At 36.2% G+C, this 27,664-nt stretch overlaps 1 protein-coding gene across 4 annotated transcripts; it reads right to left on the bottom strand.

Annotated features, from left to right (window-relative positions):
* Positions 1–173: 173 nt before the first annotated feature.
* Positions 174–27,664, bottom strand: TCEA1 (transcription elongation factor A1). 4 transcript variants are annotated; one of them, XM_027899433.1, is made up of 10 exons: positions 27,538–27,664; positions 22,004–22,066; positions 17,051–17,156; positions 9,361–9,448; positions 8,190–8,338; positions 6,430–6,486; positions 5,449–5,603; positions 3,349–3,495; positions 2,331–2,402; positions 174–1,473 (listed from the first exon to the last, which is right to left on the bottom strand). In XM_027899433.1, exons 1-10 carry the CDS (start codon positions 27,604–27,606, stop codon positions 1,465–1,467), a joined length of 915 nt encoding a protein of 304 aa, XP_027755234.1. In that variant the 5' UTR covers positions 27,607–27,664; the 3' UTR covers positions 174–1,464. The 4 variants fall into 4 exon arrangements, with proteins under 4 accessions (XP_027755234.1, XP_027755235.1, XP_027755237.1 ...); XM_027899434.1 differs by lacking the exon at positions 27,538–27,664 and adding an exon at positions 26,963–27,122; XM_027899432.1 differs by lacking the exon at positions 174–1,473 and having other exon boundaries at positions 2,238–2,402.

Raw genomic sequence — 27,664 nt, 5'->3', positions numbered from 1 at the left:
AGAGCCATGTTTTCTTCCTTGCACAGGTTGACTATAAAAGCTTGCTCTATAAGTATTTACCAAACAGTTCTTGTCTGACAAAGCTCAAGTGTCATCATACTATTTCCAACTCATTTGTTAACAATTGCCACCGTCACACAAAAAATGTTCAACATACAGAATCTTGTTTTTCCTTACAGTCAAGGAATTTATTCTCCAGGAACCGCACATACTCTTCCCAACCCCCCATGAATATTTTATACGTTGTCAGAATAGACGTTCTCAAGCCCCAGGCTTCAATAAATTAAGTAATATTAAATTAGGTATAATGAAAGAATTTACTTTAAGTCACGTTGTCATGTTTTTCCTTGAAAACATATTTGAAAATACTTCTAAACATGTGCACTGTGGAAAACCAAACTCTAAAAAAAGCAGTATTTATACCATTCCACATATGGAAAAGACCATAACTTTAATAATTTATTTCCACCAGCATGTCTATGGTTGACAGCAGATACCCTACAATTCAAAATTCAGTCCATGAACAAAATCAATGTCATTTATATGAAGGGAATATAGTATTACTTCCCCAGTCAGTTTACAACGTAATGAATTAGTTAGCTGGCATTATTAGGGCAGCATACAACACAATGCCTCTGCTCATTTACAAAGACTAAACCCAATTTGGTTGTCAAGCACATTAAGCAAGACTGAATACTCAAATCAGATTTAAGTTACTATTTTAAGGCATTCCTGGAAATAATACCTACTGATAGAATGTAAAATATGTGCTTTGGGCAATAAAATATATTGCATCGATCGAAGCTGGCTATATAAACAAGCTTAACCAACCACTGCAAAAGAGGTCATCATATCCACTAATAAATTTTCAAACCTTATGACCCAAATTTAGTCCTAGTCCAGAAACAGTACACACAAGCTAGAGAGTTAACTAAACTGTGATTTAGTTAACAACTGAGTTTATGTAATGAGGAACTTATATACCTTTTCTTTTGCAAAGCTAGTGAACACAGCAGCAAGAAAGAAATTCCATTCTTACAACTGAACAAATGTGGAAAGGTAAAATACACATGGGAGGAGCGTGTATATTTCAGAACACAAAAAATACATTACATTATTCACATAGTTAGAAAAAAAACCAAGACAATTACCAAAATATTTAATTGGTAAAAGTTTAATGTCAACTTACTTATAAAAATGAAAAAATATTTTAAAATTCACCATACAATTGAGCAACCTGGCCCTACTGACTATCAGCTATAGGAAGGCATTTAAGGAAATGATGGTTGTGTCAAAACAAAGGCTAACTTCAGGCATGTATGCTGCTTTAAAAAAGAAAAAAAAAGCAGAAAGAAAACCAAAAACCCCTCTCATTTGCAGGAAGCTAAAAGCTTAGCCTAGTTTTTAAAGCTAATTACAAAATCCTTTTTCATACTGGTCCAGATGTCTTGACAATTTCTTCTTCTAACAGAACTGTCAAAAGAAAAGAATTTTTTATGAGATCTTTATACAGCTTAGTTCTACATCTTTGCAAGAAGAAACAGAAATACAACACCATACTTTGGATATGGAAATTACTGGTTACAGCATTTGCTTATACTGTAACCATTCCTTTTCACTCAGGTATCTGTACTCAGACACTTCTCTAACTGCTATATAACGGAAGGTTTTAAGGACAAATGAACTATTCCAGGTACTGCATCAAACAATTTCTAAGCTTTACATATTATTTGGATATCTTGGACTACAGATCTGAACAATATACAGTAATAAGATACATAAAAGAAGATGCATAAAGTATGTTTTTAATGTGGCAACCTTAATGTATGCTGTGCCATGGTCTGCAGAGCTGCAGCATTCTTACCACAGAAAAATAACAGAATGAGGGTATCATGCTTCCCATTGCATGCTGTCACACCTTAAACTGTAAATATTATAGGCCTTCTTTTCAATGTTTCTCCACTTTATTGAACTACCCGAGTTCCTCAGAAGCTTTATAAATTCCTCACAAGCTTTATAAATTCCTATTTCCTGAACTTAAAAAAAAAATTAAATCACTACTTTGTATGGCAAATGTTGCAAGGAGTAGGTCAACATCCCTACTTATCTCCCCCTTTGCCACAGTCTTACTTGTGTGATCTTGCACCTTCAGTCAAAAATACATTTTTAATTCACAAATATTTTGCAATATAAACATGGAATATCATTAATGGGCTAAGAAATAACTAAAAGTCAACAGAAAGTCATTCGTCTCATTTACTGTAAACCAAAATTAACCACAGAGCCTGGCTGCCTGCTATCAAATATGCAGAGCAGTCTAACAGTCTTACCTTCCATCTGTTTCCACATTCATTACAGACAACAAATGTTGTCATGGGTTCATCAGCACTGCGGGTTTGAACCTTTGGCAAAGGCAAGAGCCAGAGCGGAAAAGGAAAATTAGTATCTTCAATTTTTGTTAGTGTGTGTTCAATGTAAGCGTTTAAATCAAAGTTTAATACTAAGGAAGCAAATTTCAATCAAAATACAAGTTAACTTTATGTAACAATTGAAACCGGTTTTTTTCCTAACTATAAAGCCATCATAAACTTAGATTTTGACAGATTTAGTGGCACTAAAATATCAATTTCAGCAATGAAACCGTGCCTTTCTAGGAAAAGATTCTGCACTAAGGCTACATGTTCAGTACAGCTTTACCCATATTTACCAATGTAAAGGCTTAAACAACTCATGATTGAAAACCAGCTTTCTACTTTAAGCATCTGATACATAATATTAAATTATAAATGCAGCTGATCCTAAGATGAAAATTACATTCCCCGAAGCACTGTTTAACCAATTAAAGCCCTTCTTCTTGCAGTTGCAGGACTGACCGTAAATCAAGGCCTAGGATTAGTCAAATGATACAATAAATATATATATATATATAACAAGATACATGTATATATATACATATATATAATTTTTTTTCTATTTAGTCCTTCAGTACAAAAAAGTTTACACACATTAAAAACAGTATATTTTCTCTCCTCCACATAAAACCATATTAATAAGATGTGATAAAAAGAATTAGCAAAAACTCAGCATTGCAAAGAAACTGAAGTTCCAGTCTATACAGATACTCAGATTGGGTTTACCAAAATCTTTGGCAAATAAATGCAACACATTCTCTTTATGTCAGCACACCTAAGTGCATCCACCTACTTTCACATCTACTTTCACATTTTTTAATTTGTCAGCATTTTGCTAAAAGTTTATTTTGTAATTCCAATTTATTTTTTTCTGACAATCATTACATACGACTTTAGCTTTGAAAAAGGAAAACGAAGAGTCTGAATAACCACGCACCTGGGTGTATGTACAGTTCTTCTTTTTGCACTTGCCACACGTAAACAGATCAGTTTGGGTACCTCCTGTTTTAGCCATCTGGTGCTCTCTGATAGCTTCTTTGGTCAGATTTTTGCGCATTTCTTTCAGTTCATCACTTGCCATTTCCTGTTAAGGACAGAGAGCAGACAGAGTTTACAAGAGAGTTTTTGCTTTAAAACAAGTTACAACTGTGTGAGCCAATACCATTTTTTATTTAGAATCCATGAACAACAACTCTATTGAAAGACATTGAATTTCTACACATTTTTAATTTTACAAGACTTCAGTTGGGATATTTCACAGCACAGAAGCTACAAAAAGTTAAAAATGTTCTTTTTTTTATGCACAGATGGGGACAAAAAAAAATCAGTAAAAGATACAAAGTCAAACATCTAGAAACATTTCTATGAAGATGCATTTCTGAAGTTCAGAAATGCAAGAGAGACAAGGTAGAGGACTTAAAAATTCTCAAGAGGGGCAAAAAAGATCCTCTCCCTAAGTTAGATTCTTGGATAATTATGTCATTGACCTACATAGAGTTATTACAGGAAAAAATTTACACTATTTTGACTATTTGCATATTTGTACTGAAAAATACTGCATGGTCATAATTTACCATATGCAAACAGTAATCATATATTTAGCTTACACACTAACCAAGGAGTTCAGAATCACCAATTTTCTTTTTCCTTTCGAACAGTTCTAGTGTGCAGGATCTCCACAAGGTCTAGCAACCTAGAAAAATATTTGTTCCATTTCTCTTCAATACAGTTTTACTCCACATCCCATGTAGATGTGGAATGCAAATCTTGTGTTAATGCTGTTTCACTTAAGAAGTAATCTTAACACTAAGGGTTTTTTTAACCTTTAACATTTCAATCCAAGACATTAATTAAACAAAGAATAGGCACTGGACAACACAAAATGTATGTATGTCTGTGCATCCATACAAAAACATGTAGGGAAAGAAAAAACACTGAAGGTACAATTTCCTTCTTTTTAATACATTCTTTTACCAGCCTCTACGCTAACCTTTATGTAAAGCTCTAGCAAAAAAAAAAAAAATCCCAACTAATTAAAAAAAAACAAAAAACAAAACAAACAAAAAAACCAAACACAAAACAAACACCAAAAAAACCACAAAACAAAACACCCACAAAAAACAACAATCAAAAAAACAAACACCACAAAAATTTTTCTTTTGGAATAATCATGATTTTCATTAGTTGATCATAAATTTAGTATCTTTTGGTCTCCTTTGTACCTGATTTTGGGTGGTAGAATCCAACATATTGAAGCAGAATTGCAAAAGTGAAGCAAGATGTTAACTGTGCTTCCATTTTTCTCTCCCATAAAATCAAATTTTTCATTTGACTTTCCAGATTTATTTTGATTTGCAAAGACAGCAATGATCTGAATGGGAATTTTTATTCAAGTGCCCAAAATGTTCTTTCAATAATTTAAATTTATTTTGATTTAAAGGGCAATTCTCCTAGCTTCTCTCCCCAGTCATTTATGGGGTTTTTTATATATTAGTAAGAGTTTCCTTTAAGATCACTTGGAGTATTTAAGATTCATATAAGTTTTAAATAAGCACTGAAAATAACAGTAGAAGAGGGGACAGATCCTTAAATCCACAGAGTGATACCTTGCACAGGAGTGTAACTGCAGAAGTTAGCAACTGAAAAACAAATGTCAAGACAGACTAACAGGTATCCAGAAACACGAATGGACAAGCAGCTTGGAGTCATTAGCCAGTCATATTTACATCTTCCTAAACTTAAAACACTATTACCAGTATATCATGTGGCCTCTGAAAAACATGCCATGTTTCAGGATAGCAACAGCTTATGTGCCTTCTGACTTACAGCCTAAAGTCAGACGTTTAGGATCCAATATCAGACACCACTTTTATGGTCTCTGCCTCAACAAAGCCCTGTAATTTAGGCTGAGCACCCACAAGCAAACCACAATCTTTCAGAAGTGTGGGCATCTGACATAAATTACTTTTATGGCTAGTAAATACAGGCCAGGATGTTAGTCCAGTAGGGAAATAGTTCAAGATTATGCTTTACTTACCTCCGCTGTCATTTTGGCAAACTTGTCAGGAGGAATGTTTCCACATAATACATTTTTCCTTAGGTTAGGGTTCTTTGCATCCTTGAGATTTGCTATTCTACTTCGTACTCTATTTTTGTATTTCATATCAGTGTTTTTTAATTCTTGAAAAATAGGTGCTTTGGATTTAAGGAAAAAAACATTAACAAGTAAAACAGAGCACTATAAAGGATTCATTGCGGGGGGCAACTTTTCTAAAGCAATGAACTTCTTTGTTCTTGATCAAGTCCCCAGCCAACAGTCACTTTCCTGTTCAACACAGCAGACTTCATGTCCTTCTGAAGCCTAATCAAAGTTTAGCACATGAAACTCGAATTTTTGGGTAGTAAGCTCTCAACTGAAATTGTGAAAAGTCACCCATAAGTTTATGTCCAGGTTCTTGGACCTCATCCTAAGAATTAATTGAATCAAAAACAAAATATTCAAACAGTGACAGATCAGTGACCTTTTTTTTTTTAGCAAAAAGAAGCCCAGATCTCTGTTCTGGAACTATTCTAACACTGCTACCAGAACCTCCCTTTCAAAAACTCCAAATTAATTTAGAAACAACCTTGTAGACAATTAAATAAAGATATTAGAAAAAGATAAAGGCTGTTAACAAGAAAAAAAAATTAAATAACATAGAAGAGCCCAGCATTTTATGTAAGGATGCTTCAGTAAGACATAAGATTGCTGCTGCAAGGAAAACATACTGAGCTGAAAAAAGCCCCCCACACAGTCACCTACACGCATTGCTACATGTTTTAAGGCAAATCATTTCAGTTGGGCTCTTTTTTTAAACACTAAATTTATGTACTGATGTGTTGAACACAGTTTGCTATTTTTGTTTTACATGAAACTTATAAATACTCAATATATAGATCAAGTTAATTAATTTTAAATTATCAGCACTTTTAAAAAATCCTCCTGTTCTAGAGCATACAGGTATACAACAAAGGATATCTTCTTCAATCTGAGAACCCAGCTCTTCTTCATCAGCACCGATAGCAATATAATCATCTGAGGAAAACAAATACTAAAATATTACCAACCTGAAACTCCCAGTGTTTTATATACCTGAGATCCTATTCACCACTCTGAAGCTCAGCAAATTATGAAACACCTACAGTAAGTCTTCCATTTGTGTAGATAAGTTTAATTTACTGCATACTTATCCTTTCAAAACTTATTGATTGGAAGAACAAGAATAAGTAAAATGAAGCACAACAGAAGTCTAAAGAAGTTAAAAATCTTTCACAAAACCAAAAATTCTGACATCTAGTTGCAAACACAAGTAGAAACAAAAAAAAATTGTTATACAGAAATATTCTATTAGGCTTGGCAAATACCCATCTCCACAGCATATCTGTGCATAGAATAAACTATTATAAAAAGGAAACATTTTATATTGCGTTCAATCGTTTCAGTCCACACAATACAAGAATAAGCAAATAAATGTTTTGCATGCAAGCAAGAGGAAGATTGTATTAGAAACATAGTAATTAGGTAACAGAAACAGTATTTAGATTTTTTTTAAAAGTTCAAAGCAGAAATGTGTTATAAAACATGTAAATTATAAGAGATGGACCATGCAGTCTTGAAGACAATGCAACACTTGAACTACAATTTCTCAAGATAATTGTTTACTGTTTCTGACCAAAACTCACAAAGACAGCTGCCTTTCCATGGTAGCTGAAGGGCAAAGTAGATACAGTGTTTTACCCTCATTTCAACATGGGTATACTTCAATGAGTAATTCAAACACCATTTCTCCTTAGATCTCATGCCAAAGGCCATAAAACCAGAAAATAATCTTATTTTTTGACCGTGGATCATCAATTTATATGTGCTGTACAAAGCAACACATCAAAAAGGGTTCTTGGAAAACTAGCTAAAATTAAGGCTACATAGAATTATGAATACTAAGATGCTATATGCAACTTTCTGGTCACAAATTGCTTTAGAAGTCTATGAACTACTTATCCAGAGGACCACAAATTCATGGTATTGTTACCTGTATCTGAATTCATATGAATTAAATGAAAGAATAAAAGAGTGAAAGGGATAAACATGGATGATTCAGAAGACTACTTACTCTGGGTCAAGTTACACCAAGTGAAGAACAGAGAAACGGGAGCTGAGTCATAAGTTTGGAAGAAGAGCATGACCCACCGGAAAAAAATTAGGTAATTCTGAGAAGCCCAACTTTCAGTTTGTTCCTTACCTAGTGTATCATTCAATTTGTCAGTGTAAACACACCAAAGTGTACATGAAAGGAAAAAAAAAAACCCCATTGAGAAACCAAAATCTGAAGGTCCCCAGGACCTCTGGTGTAAGAAAGGCAGTCATGTATATAGTGGCACTCTCTCAGTCAAAAAGACTGAGTTACAAAAAAAAATAGCAGCTTCTGCAGAAGTATTTAAATAAGGCATTAAAGAAGGCAATAACCTTCCTGAAAAGAAGTTGCCCTGTCAGAAAGTTATCAGATGAATTGAGCTACAAAATGTCCCATGTTATCAGCAACAAAAATGTATTTTGATACATTCCCATGCTGTCAAGGTTACTCACTACTTGCAACTGATAGAACTGGTCTACGGATATACACAAACAAACACAAAGAGGGTTTATTCTACCCTACGGGGGAGGAGAAAATTAAAGGGGGAAAGACAGAAATAGAAGAGAAGAAAACGGATAAACTTGAAAATATAGTCTACGAAGCTCACCTCCTGTTCTGAGAGCTGCAGAGAGCATTTCTCTACATTTCACTCGTACAGAGTCTGAAGTGCTTGGAGCTCGGGGAAAAGAAGGGATGAAAGAATTTGAGGGAGCACTACCCTCCTCCTTCCTGCTGCTGGAATTGCTACTTGAACTGCTAAAAAAAGGCAAAAAGGAAACAATTTTAATGTTTTTTCTCTTCTTCAAATAATTTCGTTTCTGGGCAAAATGCAGGTCTTTTGCTATATCCATTTGATGGCATTTCAAAATAAGAACACAGGCCACCTTTTAAAAGCTATTTATAGCTTTAGAGTCTATAAAGTGTCTTTAGACTATTCATCAGGGTATTCCACACAATAGTCACAGCAGGTATTTCATTCCATTATGTGGCGCACAAGCTTTAATTCTCAGTTCTTTACATTAATGTGAAATTTTTTTTTTCCTCCCACAGAACTTTAAAAAACAGGGAAGATACATCACACCAACATTCACTCTGCAGCAAATGCATTGTGCTCAATCTGTTTTTGAAGGGGTACCATGGTCACAAACCCTCCCCTTCCCAACTGATGTAGTTTTGCAGACTGTAAACTAATTTTTCAGCTTCCACCTGGACAAACAGTTAGAGGTTAGATTTCAATTTGAAAATGGCTGCTGAAAACAGATTCACTAAAACCTGGCGTGTATAGAAGAAACAGACTTGCAAATACTCTTGTAAATGTTCTTTAGCTCCTGCAGTGACATTAATATAGGCTCCTTTTTATGATAACATATTTTGTGTTTACCAAAAGAAATGCAGGTTGTTTTGTTAAACATAAAAGCTAACAGACAAAGGAAGTATTCTAAAACTCCAGCATATGCAATTACCACAAAGCTGAGACTGAAAGATCTCAAAGCTCAGTGCTAGTACTGAGAGAGGACAGAGCATTTGACAGATGTGACAGATGGAATAAACAGTAAACTCGACTGGCCATTACCTTAACTTATGGTTTTCTTTTTTTTTTTTTTCATGTAAACAGCAGCACAATTTATTCCTCTACCAACACACCATTTCTTGTACAAAACTACGTCTTTCAGAAAAGAACGTGGCAGCTGTCTCTAATATGACAAATTTTGACCAAATAGTTTAATGTTAATTTATACTCAGTGAGATTATTTGAATAATCATGAAGAATTAAGCACCTTTCTTCTCTGGCTTCAGGGCTGTTTTGAGAGGAAGATGCAGGCTCCTTTTTCTTTTCTTCAGAGTCTTTATCAGTTGAAGGTCCATCTGGAAATACAAAACACGAGAAATTCTCTTCTACACAGAAACAGTAACCAATTTCAAGCAACGGTAAAATACCTTTCATGATTTCTCCTGAACCAGCTGGAAATGTTATGAGCTCCCACTCTCTGCTTCGACCCTCTCTCACAGTACAGCCTTCCACTTTCCAACACTCTCCCAACCCCGCAAAACGAAAAATATGACACTTCAGATTCTTTGAGTCAAGTCCAGCATCTGCTTAAACTGGCAGTGAAGACATAATGAAAATGTAGTCTTCTATGACTTATTTCTGCCAACACTGTTGCAGTAGGTAGACAGTAACTTCTTAGTTATTGCATCAAGTTCCTGAAGTAAATACATGCCATTCTTTTGAACTATATTGTGAAAGCTAGCAGGGTTGCCAAAATATAAAGATTATTTTCATATTTTTGAAGGAGTTTTCCAGACACAAAGACAGTACTTTCTGTGATGACTCTTAAATTATTTGCCTTAGTGTTTAAATATATTTGAATTTGTCTTTCCCACACAGGTTGTGTTTCACTATAATTTTATAAAGAATAAAGACATAAGTCTTTATGAAAAAAGGGTAATCACAACATTTAATTCTAGCATAGCAAGAACACAAACACCCTTTTATTGTAAAGAAGATTTCAGAGTGGCTAAATTAAGCTCCTGCTTTGATTTGCTCTCTAGAATGGCTGGCTCTCCACTGCCTACAGAGAAAGCCTAGTGAGATTGGCATCACTCACTGACAGATTTTGTGAATTCTTCTTTCCAAGCCCTTACAGAGCCACCATTACACTTCTAAATTCATACACTATGTTATTGGAATAAGCATATATTACAAACTTTAAAAAGAATTAAAAACAGATCAAGAAAAGGAAGGAAATCTGTTAAGGCTCAGTCTTGCCCACAGAGATGTCCTGAACTAGGAACACAAATTCTTGTTTAAACATCTCAAAGTATCTTTATTTCCAGAAGAACCCCATCCCCACAATTCTCAGAGGAGCTTGGTGGTAACACAACACCCAAATTCAGGTCTCTCATTCAAACATTGAGATTTTTTTTAATTTTCCTAGAGTAGAAAATTTCTGTAGTGGTGTTTTTTAACAGGAGCACTTAACTGAGCATGATTTTGATACTTTGCTTAACTTTTTGAGTTAGGGAATTTACCCAATCAAATACCACTTTGTTAAAGAATTATCATAAAAGGAGACCAGAGATGAGGCACCCATCTACTATCCCATCTCCAGCTGCACCTAAAAAGAGATGATTTTTACAAAACAGTATAGGAACCAGCAAAAGACACAAAGTTCCTTCTTCAGAATATTTCCCCAGCCTTTAAGAGCTCACCAACTATTTGTATCATTGAATTCAATTCTTGATAAATTTCTCCATTTAAAGAAAAAAGGAAAATTAAACACAGTAGATGATGCACTTGGACTGACTGTCTTTAATAAGTTAAAGATGTTATTAAAAAATCCTAATAAAGGTATCAATTTATCAACTATTACTTATAAAAAAAATAATTTCACTAAGGAAGCAAAGTCATAAACATGGATCACACCAGGTCTTCGCTATGACACTTGAAGTGCACAATAGTAGAAGAAAACAAGTCCCATTTTTAACATGCACACTCACATGACTGCTCTCTATGGCAACAAATGCTTACATGATATATGATTTTTAAAATCTTCTAAATATGCATACAGTCTCATTCACCTTCACAACCTTTTAAGCACATGATCATCCTAGTCAGAGGTTTTAAGACAAACTAACAGATCAAATAGGTATCTCTGCTTTAGCCCTTATTTCTTTCTGGTTCACAAGTTGTCAAATTCAGAGCTGACCTATGTATCTCCTGCTTATTTTGCATCACACACACCACTGTGGTATAGCTGGGACCCGGTATTCATCTACCAAATGCTTCCATTTAGCCCAGCACCGTTTCATCAAAGAAGGCAGGCAACTGAGAACACCTGCCAATACCCCAATGGTTTCTTCCCCTTATGGAGGGCAGGGTGTGTATGAGGCACCGAGATAATGCAAGAGGTGAAAGCACAGCTCCTCCTACACCTGCAAACCAGTCTATGCAAGCAGACTTGTCTTAAAACGAGGCCAAGCTTCTTCAGAAGCTGAGACAACTGGACCATCTTCAGCAAGTATGTCTCCAAAACTACAATTTCTTTAATCACTTGGAGTTTACGGATATTTTTGTTAAATCTGGTTTCAGAAATCTGAAAATAAAGTTAACCATATTATCCTAAGTCATTCACTCTTATGAATCATACATTGGAAAGCACCAAGGAGAGGAGATGCTCTGTCAAGCTGGATTTATTCTTAAACTCACACATGAATAAGAATATCTTAATTTACTGAGATACTGTATTGACAAAAGAACAGAATGCAATTAAAAGCCTGACAGACAGCATTTCAGCTATCCACTGGGGAAAGGAAAGAAATGCCCTTGACAAATTAAAAGTCCTTACTAATTAACTTATTTTATATTCAGTGGCCCGACTCTAATGGAAAGGAAGAATGACAGCTAACAGGAACTACAAGCCACAGAAATTCTAATAAAGTAAGAAGGAAACATCTGTGAAACATCCTTAAAAATTCCAACACGATTCACCTCAGGAAGTCTGTAGAACATCCTAAATATTTATAAGATATAAATTACGATTTGCTTTAAAGAGGCACAGTTCCTTTTCTCAGCTCTATACCTATTCAAACTTTAAAATAATTTTTTCAGAAAAAAACTGAAATTGTCACGGATTTTAGGATTGAAAACTGTAACTTCACAGTTATAGCAAGCCATAAAAAAACCTTAAAGCTTTGCTTTTCGTAAGAGAAGCTAATTTATATTAACACTTCTTTAAAATACAAAAAACACACTAGTAACGTGAATTTCCTGTTAGCCATCAGAATAAGACTATCAAAGTCTGAATACCGGAATACAGTTTCTATATTGTACCTGTAACTACTCTGAAAGATACTCTTAGTTTCTCCAGTGAAATAATCTCTCCAGGGTTAAATGTGACAATGATACTCATGTCACCAAAACAGAAATTTCAATATAATATTATACAGCCAGGTAACATAATTAATCTGAATGTTAGAAGTCGTTAACAGCTTCATCCTAGATTTTTCTAGCTATATTACAAGCCAACAATAGATACTTGCTAGTAACAAGAAAAAAAATTAAAAAATATAAAGACGCAATGTTATTTATTCATAAATCTAACTTTAAACTAAGAAAAATTTTTAAGTAAGAATTTTTCCAGAATTTTTTCCTTAATGAAAGGTGACTAGTTATTCCCTGGAAAAACATGAGAATTTAATTTAGGGGGATACTGTATGTTACTGTTTCAGAAATCACCACTGGAACTTGGAAACTTTTCTGAATATTAAGCAGGTTAAAGGAAAGAGAGATAAGAACATGTATCAGATGACAGCTATTAATTTAACAATGACCCTCATATTTAATAATTATTTAGGCTCCATTTTCCAGACTCTGACAAAAATAATCTTAAGATGCACAAGCAGCAATACCGGTCAGCAATTCTACTGGTCAACAAGATACAGTAAAACATAAAGGTAAGATCAGTAAATTTTCTTCCTCCTTGTAGCTTTGGGGGGAAGAATAACTAAGATCTATAAGTAAAGAACAAAATCATTAACTGTTTGCTGTTTTTAAAGTTTTTTTTTTTATTATCAGTTACAGAGGAGGAAGGCACATGGACTTCCTCACTATATATGTTTTTCTCTTATACAATAGGACGTAATTTGCATCATGTGTTATTATCTCTCCACTTATAATCCTAAAAAATTATAGATCTACTAACAGTACCTTGAACAGTTCCAAATATATATTTGATAGGAGGTGATTTCCACATCTCCCACTTGATATGAAAATGAAACTACTGAAATTATTTTTGCACTTAATTCTACTTGATCTCTTATAAAAACAGGTACTCCTCTTATCAATGGTAAACAACAGTCTTAAACACTATCAGAATCTAATTTAAGAACTTGTTTTGTCAGTAACTTTTTTTTATCAAAGCCAGTAGGTTTCTACATGTCCTTGAACAACTTCACCTAATGACAGCATTAACCTGTAAGATAGTCCTAGACTGTACCTGCTTGCTCCAGTAGAATCAAACCCAGGTGCAAAATAACAAAGGATTTTATGAACAAAGTAATCCAAGTAAAACACTTAAACATTCTTTTAAAATAAAATTAGACAGGTATGCCCTTCGTTGAAACAGGCATTTCAAAATGTTTGTGGACTCACCTTTAGTTTTCAGTACTGGTAACAGATGATCACTTAGTGTTAAGATTATTGTCCAATGATTCTCCATTTCTATTCAGGACATTATGTTACTGGAGGTGAGTTTACTTAAAATTCTGGGCATTCTTTTTCACTGTATACTCTTACAGTTCACCAAGTGATGGAGGTTAAATTCCTTAAAGGAATTTTTGTTGTTTTTTTAATATAAAGAAACACTTCTCACAACCTAAATGAGCATGTATGGATTCATTATCTGCGTGGCATACTCTGTAAACTCAGTTACTCGGCAAAACAATCAGTATTTGCCAATTCTAAGTTATAACTGAACAGTATTTTATTCTGAGAGCTGAATTTGGTTCCTTATGCAAATTGTGACCACCCTGGCTGTGTGGTTTAACGTTCTCCCAACAGTATCTGTGAGCACCCTTGCACTGTGGCTCAGCCAGTGAGTCACTTCAGACAACACTTGCCAGCCCTGTGCTGTGCAGCTCCCACCCCTCCTGAACAACCATTGCTAACCTGTCAAGGCTCTAGTCAAGCACTGGAGATCTGGTGATTCACAACTCACTTAGATTTCCTCTCATGTTTCCCATGCACTCCTAAAAACTGAAACAGTACATGCAACCTGAACAGTAAACAATTCTTTCCTAAATTCAAAATGTCATTTATAAAAATAACTCACAAAGACTTCAGACCTCTGAGTACAATGCTCGGTACGATTAACAGCTGTCCGCTTCTGCTGCCATCTTTGATCCACACCATTTTACATGCACTATAAACAGCATAATCGAAACTGATTTCTCAAGCAGCTCAACATATGGTATTTCGTATTCTTCCGAGAAAGTCAAAACTAATGATAAAACAGAATAAGAGTACTTTGTAAGATTCCCACCCATACTTATACCCCACCTTTCACAGTTATGAGAGTTTAAGTTCTAATGAATAACTGAGCAGTGATACAATAGGTGAAACATTTGCCCTACTATGCTTTAGTAAAGGGTCTATGTTACAACCATGGAGAATTTAAGTTTTGAATGCTGTATTTTCAGGAATAATTTGATTTTATGTAATAAGCACACTACCGTAACTATATTAGACCTGGCATGATAATGTATACACCATAATATCAAATTAGTGCATGAACAAAGGTCACATCCACTGCCTCAAGATGTACTCAGTTCTGATTAATGCCAAATATTTGCCATTTGCTTTCCAGTTTCTCACATGTTTGACTTCAGCTTCTTTCAAGAAGCCTTAGGTAGAGTCTCTCAACTGTGTTAAAACACTTTGAATCTAGCAAGCTATGAAAGGGAAAAGTCCACCTTGCCCCAGTTACTGATGCAATCCCTGTGCAGGAAACAGTAACTGCCAACAGGCTGGACCAAAAAAAAAAACCAAAACCAGATAGCTGAAATTTAAGCCTGAAGTAACAACCAGCACTAGTTATAGCACAGGAGGCATAGGCCACCCCTTTCAGCAGCAGCCTGCACCGAGATTGACCTGCTGTGACCATCAGGCAACACATTCTTGCTCCAGTTCTCAGGTAGGATTAACACTCCTCATGTTTCACAATGTTTGAACATGTAAACATCAGTCAGCTTTAAGTAACAATATATTATGACAAATTTGACTGATTGAAGATACTCAAGTGTTAAAAAAAAGTAAACACTACTATTTTTACTGTCTCAACAAATAAACAGTAAATCCTTTGGTCAAAGGACAGCAATAACCAGGTAAGTGTCCTACTCTCCAAAAAGAGCAGCATCCCAACACAATCCCAAAAGCTGAAAATTCTGTTGGAAAAAGAGAGTATCTCCTCTTCCCTAAACTAAGATGCAGTATCAAAAATTTGAACTTCAGAGGAAAAAAAAAAAGTAAAAACTGCAAAACATTGATAGGGATTTGGTTTTTTTTTTAAACTTAGATTAATAACTTGCGGGGTAGATCATTCAATCCAGCTGCTACTTTTAGAAGTCCTTAGAGAGTAACTCAAGTTAATATGCAAGTCCATTTCTTCACTTATGTATCTTACCACTTTTATGCACTGATATAATAAAGTTGGACTTCACGTTTTAAATGGATATTTAAAAATAAAAAGTATATTATTTTCACTATTTACCAGTTAATTCTGATCAGATCCTATAAAGATCCTTTATAAGCATGTATTTTATAACAAAAGTCATTACGATTTTAAAGATATTTTATCAGCATGTCTAGAATTACCTGAATTTAAATACTAATACTAAACATAATTAGTATTATCTAACTTTTTTAAGGTAGGTTGAAAAAAGTTTGCTGTAGAGGCTGTTGCTCCTTACTAGAATATAAAAGCTGAAAGTTGTGACAAATTGTCCATTTCTATAGACAGAGTATTTTCTATATAATTTACAAAACAGTAATGAAGTACCTGATAAAATACTTAATAATTGATAAAAACGAGGCTGAGTTCAAACGGCAGGGGACACTAACCAGTCCAAATATGTATTTGGCATATTTTTCTAGATAGAATGGTAAATATTTAAATCGTAACATAAATTATTTTCTATTTAAAATTTTAAGCTTCCTAAAACTTATTCTACATAGACTTAGATACAAAGAAACAAAACAGAGTGAAGCACAGTATATGAACAAAAATATCTGGATAGAGTTTGAGGCTTATGTGTTTTCAAATACATTAAGTATTACCAAATACCCTTGAATAAAACCCTAAGAGAAAGGTTTCATTAACTGCATTAATTGCTTTAAGGGAAATTAATCAAAAAGTATTAACTCACTAATTAGTAAGCCATTTAAAATTATGGTTTTTAAAAAATGCAGACCTATTTCTCACTACCTGTAAGTTCTAACACACTTTTAACATTATTTTTATATTGGTTCTTTTTCTCTTCACAAATCACTTCATAACCAAACTTCAAAGCCTCCACACTCTCCTATGAGATTTTGCACTAGTTCTTCAGAGTACCCGTTACATTTGACACAGGAAACAGTAAAGAACAGGTTTGTTAGCGCCTTGTGCAGCAGCACAGTCACTCCAGCTCAAATGCAGGTAACGAGACTTCAGATATGAAATCACATCAGAGAAGCTGATTTCCCACTGCTTGCCAGCCTCAATAAAATATATTAACTGTTTCTCTGAATACACTCTCACCGTAATGCACTGGTGACAGTCAAAGAGTAAAAACCAGTTACATCAGCACAGAAAGTTTCAACACTTAGACAGCAGCAAAAATATATCTTAAGCAAGGCAGTGTCAAAGATGTGCATCAAGACTACATACAGGCAAAACATGCAAGAGGGGGAAGTTTGTTTCACCATACCTAACAGTTTCTTCCAAGACTTGATAAGAGATTTCGCTAAAGAGGTAACCTCTTCATCTGTGCTCTGCTTGCGTATTGCATTCACTGACATTCCAATTCTGGTAGACTGCAAAATAAATAGAAACATACACTATGGAAAGTGACAGGAAGATAATTTAACAAGTAAATATATATAAAGCTGTACTTGAGCACAATTATTTTTAAAAGTATTTTTTCTTCTTTGTTTTTGTGTTTTATTTTAACATTAACAGGATGAAATGCTGCAAGCCTTTGTATAACTTATTTTAACATCACAAACATTGTAAAAATAAATACAACAGCATCACTGTTTGTCTCCATCACAGAAGTCTGGGGAGGGGGTGGGCAGGAGGGTTAAGGACTGTATTTATATTTTGTTATGATCAGAAGCTTGCTAACTGCTTCACTATAGCATCATACTCTTAGAATTCCCATTTAGTGGTGGCTGCGGAAGAAGCTGTAATACCAGTTGGGAGAGAGCATGTTTTAGTTTCCTAAATATTTTGGTAATATTGAGATTCTTTAAAACCTTTAGCACAGAGAGTTCCACCTTCAGACAGTAACAGAACTGTCTGTGTTTAAGATGTCAAAGAATGACCCAGCCTCTCTCGCTGAAAAGGCCGAGACAGCTTTAAGCCTTTGCCACTACTGCCACCTACAGACTGAACAGAAGAGTAATTTACAATCCACACCTTTTAAGACATAAATTAAGCTCAACAGCAACATTTTAGAATAGTTATGACTGACACGTTCATGTAAAAAGTAGAAATTTTTCACTTTTATTTGCACAAGAAAAGTATTTAACAATAAAAACAAGGATTTTATTATAATTTCATATTTTGACTGATGATTCATTTTTATCAATTATGAATCGTTCTTAAGATGCTCAGTTTTGTTGCATTACCATTTACAGAACTCACTACATATAAATTATTCTACTTACTTTCACAATAGTTCATCATGAATTTCCTTCTCCTTTAAAGGAAATTTTAAACCTTTGTGGCTCGCTAAAAATGGAAATGATTTATTCCTGTAAATTACTTCTTACAACCCACACAACACTTTCTGAGGCACCATGGATGTGCTAAATGATTGGAAACATACTGAAATAGTCAGCAGCTATTTCAGCCAAGAAAACACATCAAATAACCTCAGGTCTGAGCATCAGCTCTAAACACATATTTTGGATTAAAGAAAACAGATGGTTACTCACCTGTAACCAAAGTGTTTCAAGATGGACTCTGCTCACTCAGACTAACAATATTCTCTTAAAATTTTGAACACTGAATCTCAACATTATGTTCAGACAATAAAGAATAACATGTCCTTGAAAATCCATAAAGTATCATATCTGAATGAGAAAAATGTATCTACAAAAAAACCCCAACCCTTCACTGATAGATACCTGGGCATAACCACAGCCTACACTCATCAGCAAAGAGAAAACACACAATCTTACAGACTTATCTAAGTAAGTATAACCCAAAAACTCAAGTAAAACTCAAAACTAACTGGATGAATTAATTTATTATTTTGATCACACAAGAGAGATAGATTATGGTAACCATTTAAACTGCCAGGTTTTGTAAGGCAGTACACAAAAACAGTTCATTTGTTCGCTTTTATAGAGAGAAGAGAGGGGAAGGAATGATCTACTAATTTATTTGCCTAACATGGGTAATGGCTAAAGATCAGTGTTATATTCTCAAAATGGCTGTGTTTTAATGACAGCTGACATCACTTGAAATTTCCTCAGCCTTCCTGTCCATGAAGTTGTTCTTGTGAGGGCCATTTTTAAAGTGAAAAACTTCAAAAAGTAATTTTGAAGTGACTGTAAAGTGAAAAACTCCAGTATTTTCATTCTGCCCCACTTAAAATTCTAGAGCACTTTTCATCTGCTTTCAGAGTTAAGACAGGCAAAGATGGCCTAAGGTGGGCAAAGATAGCATAAGACAGATGTTTTCACCCCTGAAGCATTCAAGCCATAGGCCAAGAAGCCTTCATAGACAGGAGCTAGAGTGAACAGAAGTAACCTATGACTGAACTCAAACCAAAGCATACGGTGTCAGAACAACTGAGAAAATGTAAGGGATGTAGCTGAGGAAGAAAATCAAGCACTGAAGCAAGCACAGGTGTTACCAACTTTAAACCATAAGGGTATGAGGCCGGAGAACTAGTGAGCCCTCAGACACAGCAGAGCCAAATCAAAGGCTGAAGAACAGCCACCTCCAGGTTCCCAGGTCTCCCAGCTTGCCAGTGAACTGGCACAAAGCCGTTGACAAGGACTACATCACATCCTAGTTCTGCATACGTGTGTGTAATTTCCAGTAAAACCTGTTTGTTAAAATGAAGCACGTCTGTCTCACTCGCTGTTTAGCCGCACAGTGCCCACAATTAGCACCAGGGACACGATACCTTTAACACTGTGTGGCTGCTAAAGAGATTTGCAATTCAGACCGCCAGATAAATCACGTGTGAGGAAAGGCTATTGGCTCCCTGCCTAGCTGAGCAAGGATCAGCTTGCTTACATAAAACTCGTTAGATATGACACAGCCGTATTATTGTCTATAATCATTTCAGCTTTCTGTGAAAAGAAATCTGGCAAGAACGACACAAGACATGAGCAGAAGTTCAGACTACTGATATGCATCTTTCTATTCCACATACCTGTATACTGTTCAGAGGACTCACCAATTCAGACTGAAGCAGCAGTCACGTTACATGAAAAATCATCACTTCTCTTATTACATAGGAATAACAAAACTATCACATCTGCTAGCAGTGCTTTTCTCAAAGTAACCAGCTTTCAAAACTGCTTAAAAAAGGGTGTGGAAGTATGTTTTTCATTTGTGTCCTGCATTTCATCAATTCACACACATCAAGAGATACCTCAATGTACAAAGACTAGTAAGGAAAACACAGCGTAGTTAGTGCTCCCGCTTTCTCATGATCATCACCCTTCCTAACACGAGCACACTAATGACCCACTACCAGAACAATGGGTATTACTTTGCATTACTTTGCATTTCAACTCTTGCTCAAAGTCCTCTATTGCTTAAGCAAATTTGGGAGCCCCATGTAGAAAGTTTACATCAGACATTACATATTTATAGAACTCTCAAGAAAAATAATGTCAATTTGAGTCTAAACATGTTGCTAAATGCAATCCTATACAGTGGAACTGTTTTGAAAACGGCAGTATACATTTAACTTCCCAAGTTCTAACACTTTGCTAGAATGCTTGATCCCTTTTAGACCTCCTGTAACATGGAGTTGTCATCTTTACAAACTTGTATGGTGCTGCTCTAACACAGATTGGTTTTAATCTTTTACTGCAGATATTATTTCACACTAAAAACAAGTACCTGTAATATGGAGGAGAATAAATAAGCTTCTTTCAAGTAGGATAGAAAATTGGACAGCATGAATATGCAGCCCTATATAAATTAAGTCAGGGTCACACAAGCACTCTAAAAGACAGACATTTTAGTTTGTTTTGCAAGATTAAGAGTTCTCCTCTGTTGATAATTTTACTTATGTTTTTATTATAACTAGTAAAAGAATAAGTTATATACATGTATATTCTTCAGATCCTCATGGTTCTCAGGTAAAATTGTTCTGGTGTTCTGTGTAAAGCTTCTCCTTCTAGTCTTCTTCACGCTAAGCAGAATAGGTTTGCACAGAGGCATTTACAGAATTGTCAGAGCACTCACACCGAGATTTTTCATTTCAAAGGCAAAAAGCCCCATTATTACACAAATACTTTGCATTAAGACTGGGACAAAGAAACTCCAAAGAATCAGGTTAACAGAGTTTTTTTTCTGGGCTTTGTTCTTGTTCTGTGTAGAACATTCTTTCTGTGGGGTTTTGAGTTCAGTTTTTTTAAGGAAGGAGGTTGAACACAGGGAAGATGGTCTCAGTTCTATCAGCCATGCTCATTCATGCATGAAGGTGACACTTTAAAATTCCTATTTTCTGTCACAAACAGAACTATCAATAACCTACTAAGTTATTATTAAGGATGTATGAATCAAGAATGTCATTGCTACTGACACTTTTAAGATTTAAACTTTATGGCTAATTCTGTACCTGTGACCATTAACTTCCACCTAGAAAAAAGTTATTTTTCAGTCTCTTCTGATTTAAAAGTGGCTACCACAGCAAATTAGGTCTTAGATTTACCTCTACCATTTGAAAATTGTCACAGATGGGGAATATCTGGTTACTTTGGAACAAAAGCTGTTCATTGATGAATTATGTGACAAACTCTGAAACTTGACAGGCAAGTACAGTTTACCCAGTGTATTTTTTGAAAGAATTTATAACTAATATACTAAATACTGTGTTAGAGATGTAGATATAAGCAACATTAGCAAGAAAATGCATGCAACAGGGAAAGATTGCACCACTCCATCACTTCAACCAGGAGAGTAAAAGAGAAGGAGGAGTATAATTACCTTAAGAAATACAGTACTCAGATTTGGGGGGTAGAGTGTCAAATACAACTTGCCTGAAGGTATGAACTATGCTTCTCCTCACTTAGGATCCAAAACCAGAACTAACTACATGAGGAAAGATAGTATCAGCTATAATCAGGTGCATTTTCCTTCAGGAGAAAGGAAACACATCACATTTATGTTAGAGTAAGAACGTAAGATTCTTAAACTCATAAGCAGCTCTTCCCCTTTTCCATGACAAAATTCACTACTTTGAACTTAAACAGAAGGATAAGTTTTAAGAGCTTCCTAGTGGAAGAAAACACTTAAGTGTCCTAAATTATGGTGAATTCAGACTATTTACTATGTAACAAAACCGATGCTTCCAAGGACTTTCTACCTAGAAATCTACTTTTACAGGCAACCTCTTTCAAATTGGCTGGCTCCACCTTTATCATTATAGAGTATTTGCAACATGACAACAATAAGAAAATCATACCTGTAACAACTCAAGGGTCATGGGAATATTCTTAAGCTCCTTCAATAAATCAAGAGCTCCAGCCTGAAAAAAAGAAAGGAGAAAAAAAGATCAACCTAGTAGCAAGCAGAAACTTCAAATATAATGCCAACAATATACTCTTATCTGTCTTCAGGGTTGTAGATTGGAGTCAAACCACCAGTTCTCAATTTACCCACAGAACACCTCTAAGACAAGGAATGTTCTGCTTTACAAACTCTAAGCTTTAACAGGCCTTAACTCGGAAATCCAAGTATTGACTCAAAGACAAGGGAAATTTTATCTCACATAACTCAAATGTCAGTCAAAGCATTCTGTCAATTACTAACCAACACACATCCTCAAGGGTACTTCACTTAACAGCATTAGAAACAATCCAGACAAAAGCAGCAATTTTCAGTTCAGAACATCCACATCTGTTTTAGCACAAAAACGAGTTGAGAAGCTCTGCACAGTCCATCAATAATGCATATATATATATAAATATAAACATATAGATGTCATTCTTAACTGTATTTGCAGTGGTGTGGTAAAGCCAGATATCATGAGTTTTTCTTTTCCCTGGTTAAGACCATAAGGAAAGGTCTTAACTAAATTCTGTGTAAAAAGCAACTTTCTAGATAGATGAGTCAATTCAGAGATTGCACTACTAGGTATTAACGAACTCTATACCCAGTTATTCTAACAATTCATTCCTTAGCAATGTTGGCCTTACTTTAAAAATAAAAAAAATTCATAAATGTGAGATCCATAATTCTCTTTAACCTCTACAACCTTCTCTACCACCTATCCACTCCTACTTCAGCAAAGCTCTGCACCATCCACTTCTTATCGTGCACATGGCTGTCAGACTATACAAACCTCCCAAAGGCTGAGATGATGAGGTTGTTACTCAAATGCATGTGGTGCTGAGCCTGTGAGTTACAGCAAGAAGGTAACCAACTGCCTTTGTATCTAAGAGGCCATTCTACTCAGGCCCAGTTCATTACCTTCCCACTTTTTTTTTTTTTTAATTGGAAATTTAATTTGGAAATAAACCCCCCAAAATTTCCGCCTTGCAAATCTTTGGAATTTGACCCCTTTTTCTTTCGTTACCTCTGTCTCAACTAATCCTATTTTGGTTTGGATTTTGCTTGCCTTTATTTTCAAATCCTCCCTAATCAACTTCTGACACCTGTTGCAAAGAAACTTGTAATGTTCTACTGCATCTGCAAGTCTTCCAGTTTAACCACTAAAGATAGCACATCAACTGACCACCAAGAGGCTGAGAAAGATGGAGGTAGAACATCTGTGTCACAGCCAAAGAAACTCATGTTTGGGCACCTTCAACTGCCTGCTTCAACCTTTGTTTTTTAAACAGCTCTGACTCAAAGAAGACTCCAAACCCAAACATTTCAATAAAGATCACCTTACACAAATTCAGTTCACTTATAAATAAAGTTTTACTATTTTGCCAAAGCCTTATTTAACTTTCAGAAGTGACATACAAAACTTCTCCTGTTTTAACCATAGAATTTTAGCCACAATGATGCAAGACTGAGAAATGTCATGCTGTTTCCAGGTGCTAAACTGAGTTAGCATACTAAACCATTTTTTTCTCTAAACAGCCATAAGTGTGGTTTCTTCTCTGCAAACCTTGATTCAAGTAAAGCAAGTTAATTATCTTCACTGCTACAAAACAAAATCAAATTCAAGGACATTGTCTTAGCTGAAAGAAAACTAATGACAGAAGTCAATGTGCCTTTCAAAAATACCATCTGATAACACCTACCTCCAAACCAATTAAGTTATTAGCAAACTGTTCACAGTAACTCCAATAAACACGGGTTATTGTAGTCTGCAACTTCAGCATGGAAGTGACACTATAATGCAAAGCAGCACTCCCTTCACCTCATCTCAGAAATACAATCTAGTCAAAATTTCTTTGCCTCTATTATATCCCTTTCCAATTGTACATGTCAAAACAATTTTATTACTCTCAGAGTAAACATTTTCTAAGACTAGGAACTCGATACATAGGAAGTTAACAAACAAACACCACCAAAACCAAGTTAACAGATGTTACCTATATTTTACCTTAGTTTCTGTAGCAAATTACCAAAATTTCTAATGAACTAATACTTTCTAGGCCTTCACATTTCTCTAATCAATTATACCATGTACCAAGAATTAGATGCTTAAATTAAATTTAAATGGAATTTAAACTCACGTCAACTAAATAGTTTTTCATAACCGCTTTTCGTAGCATAAAAGTCAAATCCCCTCTTTTTCTCAAAACCGAAGTGGAAGTTGCACTCCTTTTTTTCTAATGTAGGACTTCTCTGTTTATAAAAAAAGCCCAACCATTAACACTATTATTATAAATCTTTCTTTAAAGGCATTTCTATAAATTTATAGACAGTGAAAGGCAACACCCCACAGTGGCTTCTGGCTTCCTGTTTACCTTCTTACTTAAATTAACAGAAGTCAGCTTCATGCAGATTTAGCAGATTACTCCTCTCAGCTTCTTTCAGTTGATCAGATCATAACAGCACAGAATGGTGTTCTGTATTCATATTTTAAAGCTGTGCTTCAGGCAATAGAAAATGGAGTGCAGTTTTGAAGACAGCAGAGCTATCCAGTTATAATTCTATTCTACCTAAGGGTGTAAACAATAGCATGGACAATTTTACATTTTCTTCCCTAAACCTACTCAACCATTCTTGATTTTTTTAATCCATGGGTGCAGCCTTTTTTCTCACATCTATTCATTACAACATCTTAATGAAAGAAAAGTGTAATTACGTACAACAAAAGCTATGAGGAAGACACTGCAGCTTTTAATCCAATTGCAGATATTCTGAAGGAGGACTAATATCTATTTCCATTCGAAGCAACAGCAGAAATATGTACCTCACAGTGCATTAAATACTATATCACATTACTATTTACCCCTTCAAAACAAAAAACCTGCATGTATCACTTGACTAAAATAGTTATGAAATCTGCACAGCTACAATTAAATCCTTAGTCAATCACAGAGAGTCTGACTCAGAAAGGGTGTCTGCATGACCTGCCTTTTCCACTCATCAAAAGGAATGCCAAGGAGTGCTCTGCCACAAGCCACAGAGTCACCTTTTGTATGAGATGTGAAGCATCTCTTGACATCTGAGTCTTGACAACTTCAGAGTGAACATGTATCAAAGCTTCTTTTTTCTTTTACTATTAGTGAGTTTCATCAAATCATTCTCATTCAGAGACACAGCCCAAATACCTGTTCTTGATGAGTAAAAATACAAGACGTTGTCAAGGGTATCATTATCCAGTGGGTACTTGTGTAAGAATGAGTTTCTCAATTCTTCTTCTTTGTGAGACAATAAAGTACCTCTTCACGGAAATCACTTTAATAATTTTGCTAAAGATAGTATTTTGTTTGCAAGGCAGAACTAGGTAGGAAATCACATTGTGCAACTAAAGAAGGTGAAATTAAAGAAGGTATCTTGTAAATGACAAAGACTAGTAAGGAAAACATAGAGACATCTCCTGTGTTAAATACCGATATACATCCTCTCCTACCTGAGGGATCAGGTAGGGATAAAAGCAAAGGGTTTTCATCATTGTACAGTTATGGACTTTGGACAAACTATCAGATCTCGACTCCTGGCCACATCAGCAGCTCGGCTTCAGAAGGTTTGAGAGGGCGTCAAACTAAGAACAGAGTTGTTACTTGTGTGCAGTAAGGAGCTGGAGCAAACAAGCTCTGTTCCAACACAGTACAAAAGTACAACTGCCTCTGGTGCTGCCCACGCTCTTGTTCCTGGGACAGAGATGAAAATCAAGGCCCAGCCTGGCCCAGCTGTGCATGCTGCGTTCGGCCACATCAGACCTGCACTGACCCCGGCAACATCACCACCAAACCTCTGCAGAGGTTTGAAAGTTAATTAGGTTACACATGCTAGAGCCTGGATACATCTCCCCAGCTGCTGCTAGGAATTTTATCCAAACTCCTAACCTGCCCCCAGATCACACAGAAATACCCTGTGGTCACCTGCAGCACCCCAGGATCAACAGTCATCCCCACATTACCTGGCAACTATCATTTCCTTTCTGTTGTCAGAAGTTTTACAAATAAAATTGAACTGGCTGCCCTTTATCATTCTCACTGCCATAATATTTAGACATTCCACAGTCAGTATGTTTTCACCCTTTCAACACCTCACAGAAAGGAGCCACAACATCAATTTTAGAGAAAGTGAGACAGAAAACTCTTTTCTGCTGAAAAGCAGGGAGAACAGAAATAAAAACAAAGAGAAAAAAAATTAAATTAATAAATGTCAGTCATAAAAAATTCTTTCCACTAAACAAGGTTCCTGCCGCCACAATGTATCATTAGAGGGTTCAAATGTATCACAGCTAAACCACACATTATTATTAAAACTTAAAAAACTATATTTATCCTTAATTAAAAAAACAAATTACTTTATCAATAAGGTGAAATTCCACACTGTTGAGTTAAGAAGTATCACTATTATTAAGCATTTCATGCACTATCTTAACATATAGAAAAAAAAAACCCATTAATGTATTCTAATAGTAGCTTGCAGGAATAACAATCACAAATACACAATTTTGCAGAGAATAACAACGTGCCCACCCAATATAGAAGTAGTAAACAGAGTTTACAATTTACTTACATGCTATTTCATGTAATCATAATCAGTTATTTGGCTGTTGCTGTACACTCTGATTTTACTTACTTTGATGGGTTTTTAGGAACAGTATAAACACAATATGTTATCTAACTAAGTTCCGTATGAAGGGCATACATGATAATTGAGTTAAGCTAACTGAATGCTGACTACCGATATTCTACCTCCGTTCTGAGGTACAAGTTATTCTCCAGATGATTAAACAGAATTAAAGTGTTTCACGTTAGAGAGAAAAAGAAAGAAAGAGGCTCGCACTCCCCATCTGCTTCTGAAGTTTATCCATTCTACTTTGGCCGCCCTGCCGCAGCACGGTTCGGGTTCTTTATTCACATCTTACTTGGCACATCCCACATAAAACTCCAGCTTTCGCGCCCGAAAGCGACAACACCCGACCCACATGGGACCACCACCGCAGCATTCTCCTCGGGGGGACTGGGCTTCCCACACACCCCCGAGCGAGGCCAACGCCGCGGTTTTAGCGAACGGCGAGCGGAGGGAGCGGCCGAACGCAGCCCTTCGCAGCCGCTCACGGCCGGGCCCGGGCGGGAACCTCCTGCCGGCCGAACGCGCCGGGGCGGGCACGGCGGGGCCGCTCTCCCGGGACCAAGGCCGGCTGCCGGACTGAGGTCTCCCCTCCCGCGGTGCCGGGGCCGCCGCAGCCCCGCGGGGCGGAGGGACGCGCCGGGGCCGCCAGACAGCGCGGGGAGAGGCGGCGGCGGCGGCAGACGGAAAGGCCCGGGCCCGCTGCGAGCAGGGAGCGTGAGGCCGGCCGGGGCCTGCGCCGCCGCCGATTCGCCACCCTCCCCGTCCCGCCGTGCCGGCGCTCACCGCGTTCTTCTTCTGCACCATCTTGTCCATCTTCTTGGCGATGCGGATGATTTCCTCCTCCGTGGCCATGGCGGCGGCGGCGGCCCGGGCGGCGGCGGCGCCAGGCAGCGCGCGTCGAGCGCCGGGC

The sequence above is a fragment of the Empidonax traillii genome, unplaced genomic scaffold (assembly GCF_003031625.1).
Source record: "Empidonax traillii isolate 1590-97213 ecotype Southwest subspecies unplaced genomic scaffold, ASM303162v1 scaffold667:size605846, whole genome shotgun sequence".
NCBI classification, from domain to species: Eukaryota; Metazoa; Chordata; class Aves; order Passeriformes; family Tyrannidae; genus Empidonax; species Empidonax traillii.
The sequence above is the reverse complement of the archived record's forward strand: the minus strand, read 5'-3'. Positions and strand labels throughout refer to the sequence as shown.

Excerpts from the sequence above, each read along its gene's own strand:
- TCEA1 (XM_027899432.1), bottom strand. The coding sequence starts at position 27,606 with ATGGCCACGGAGGAGGAAATCATCCGCATCGCCAAGAAGATGGACAAG. Across the intron at positions 6,487-8,189 it reads TGCAGCTCTCAGAACAGGAG|ATGATTATATTGCTATCGGT; the intron begins GTGAGCTTCGTA and ends TGTTTTCCTCAG. Across the intron at positions 3,496-5,448 it reads TTGCCAAAATGACAGCGGAG|GAAATGGCAAGTGATGAACT; the intron begins GTAAGTAAAGCA and ends TGTCCTTAACAG.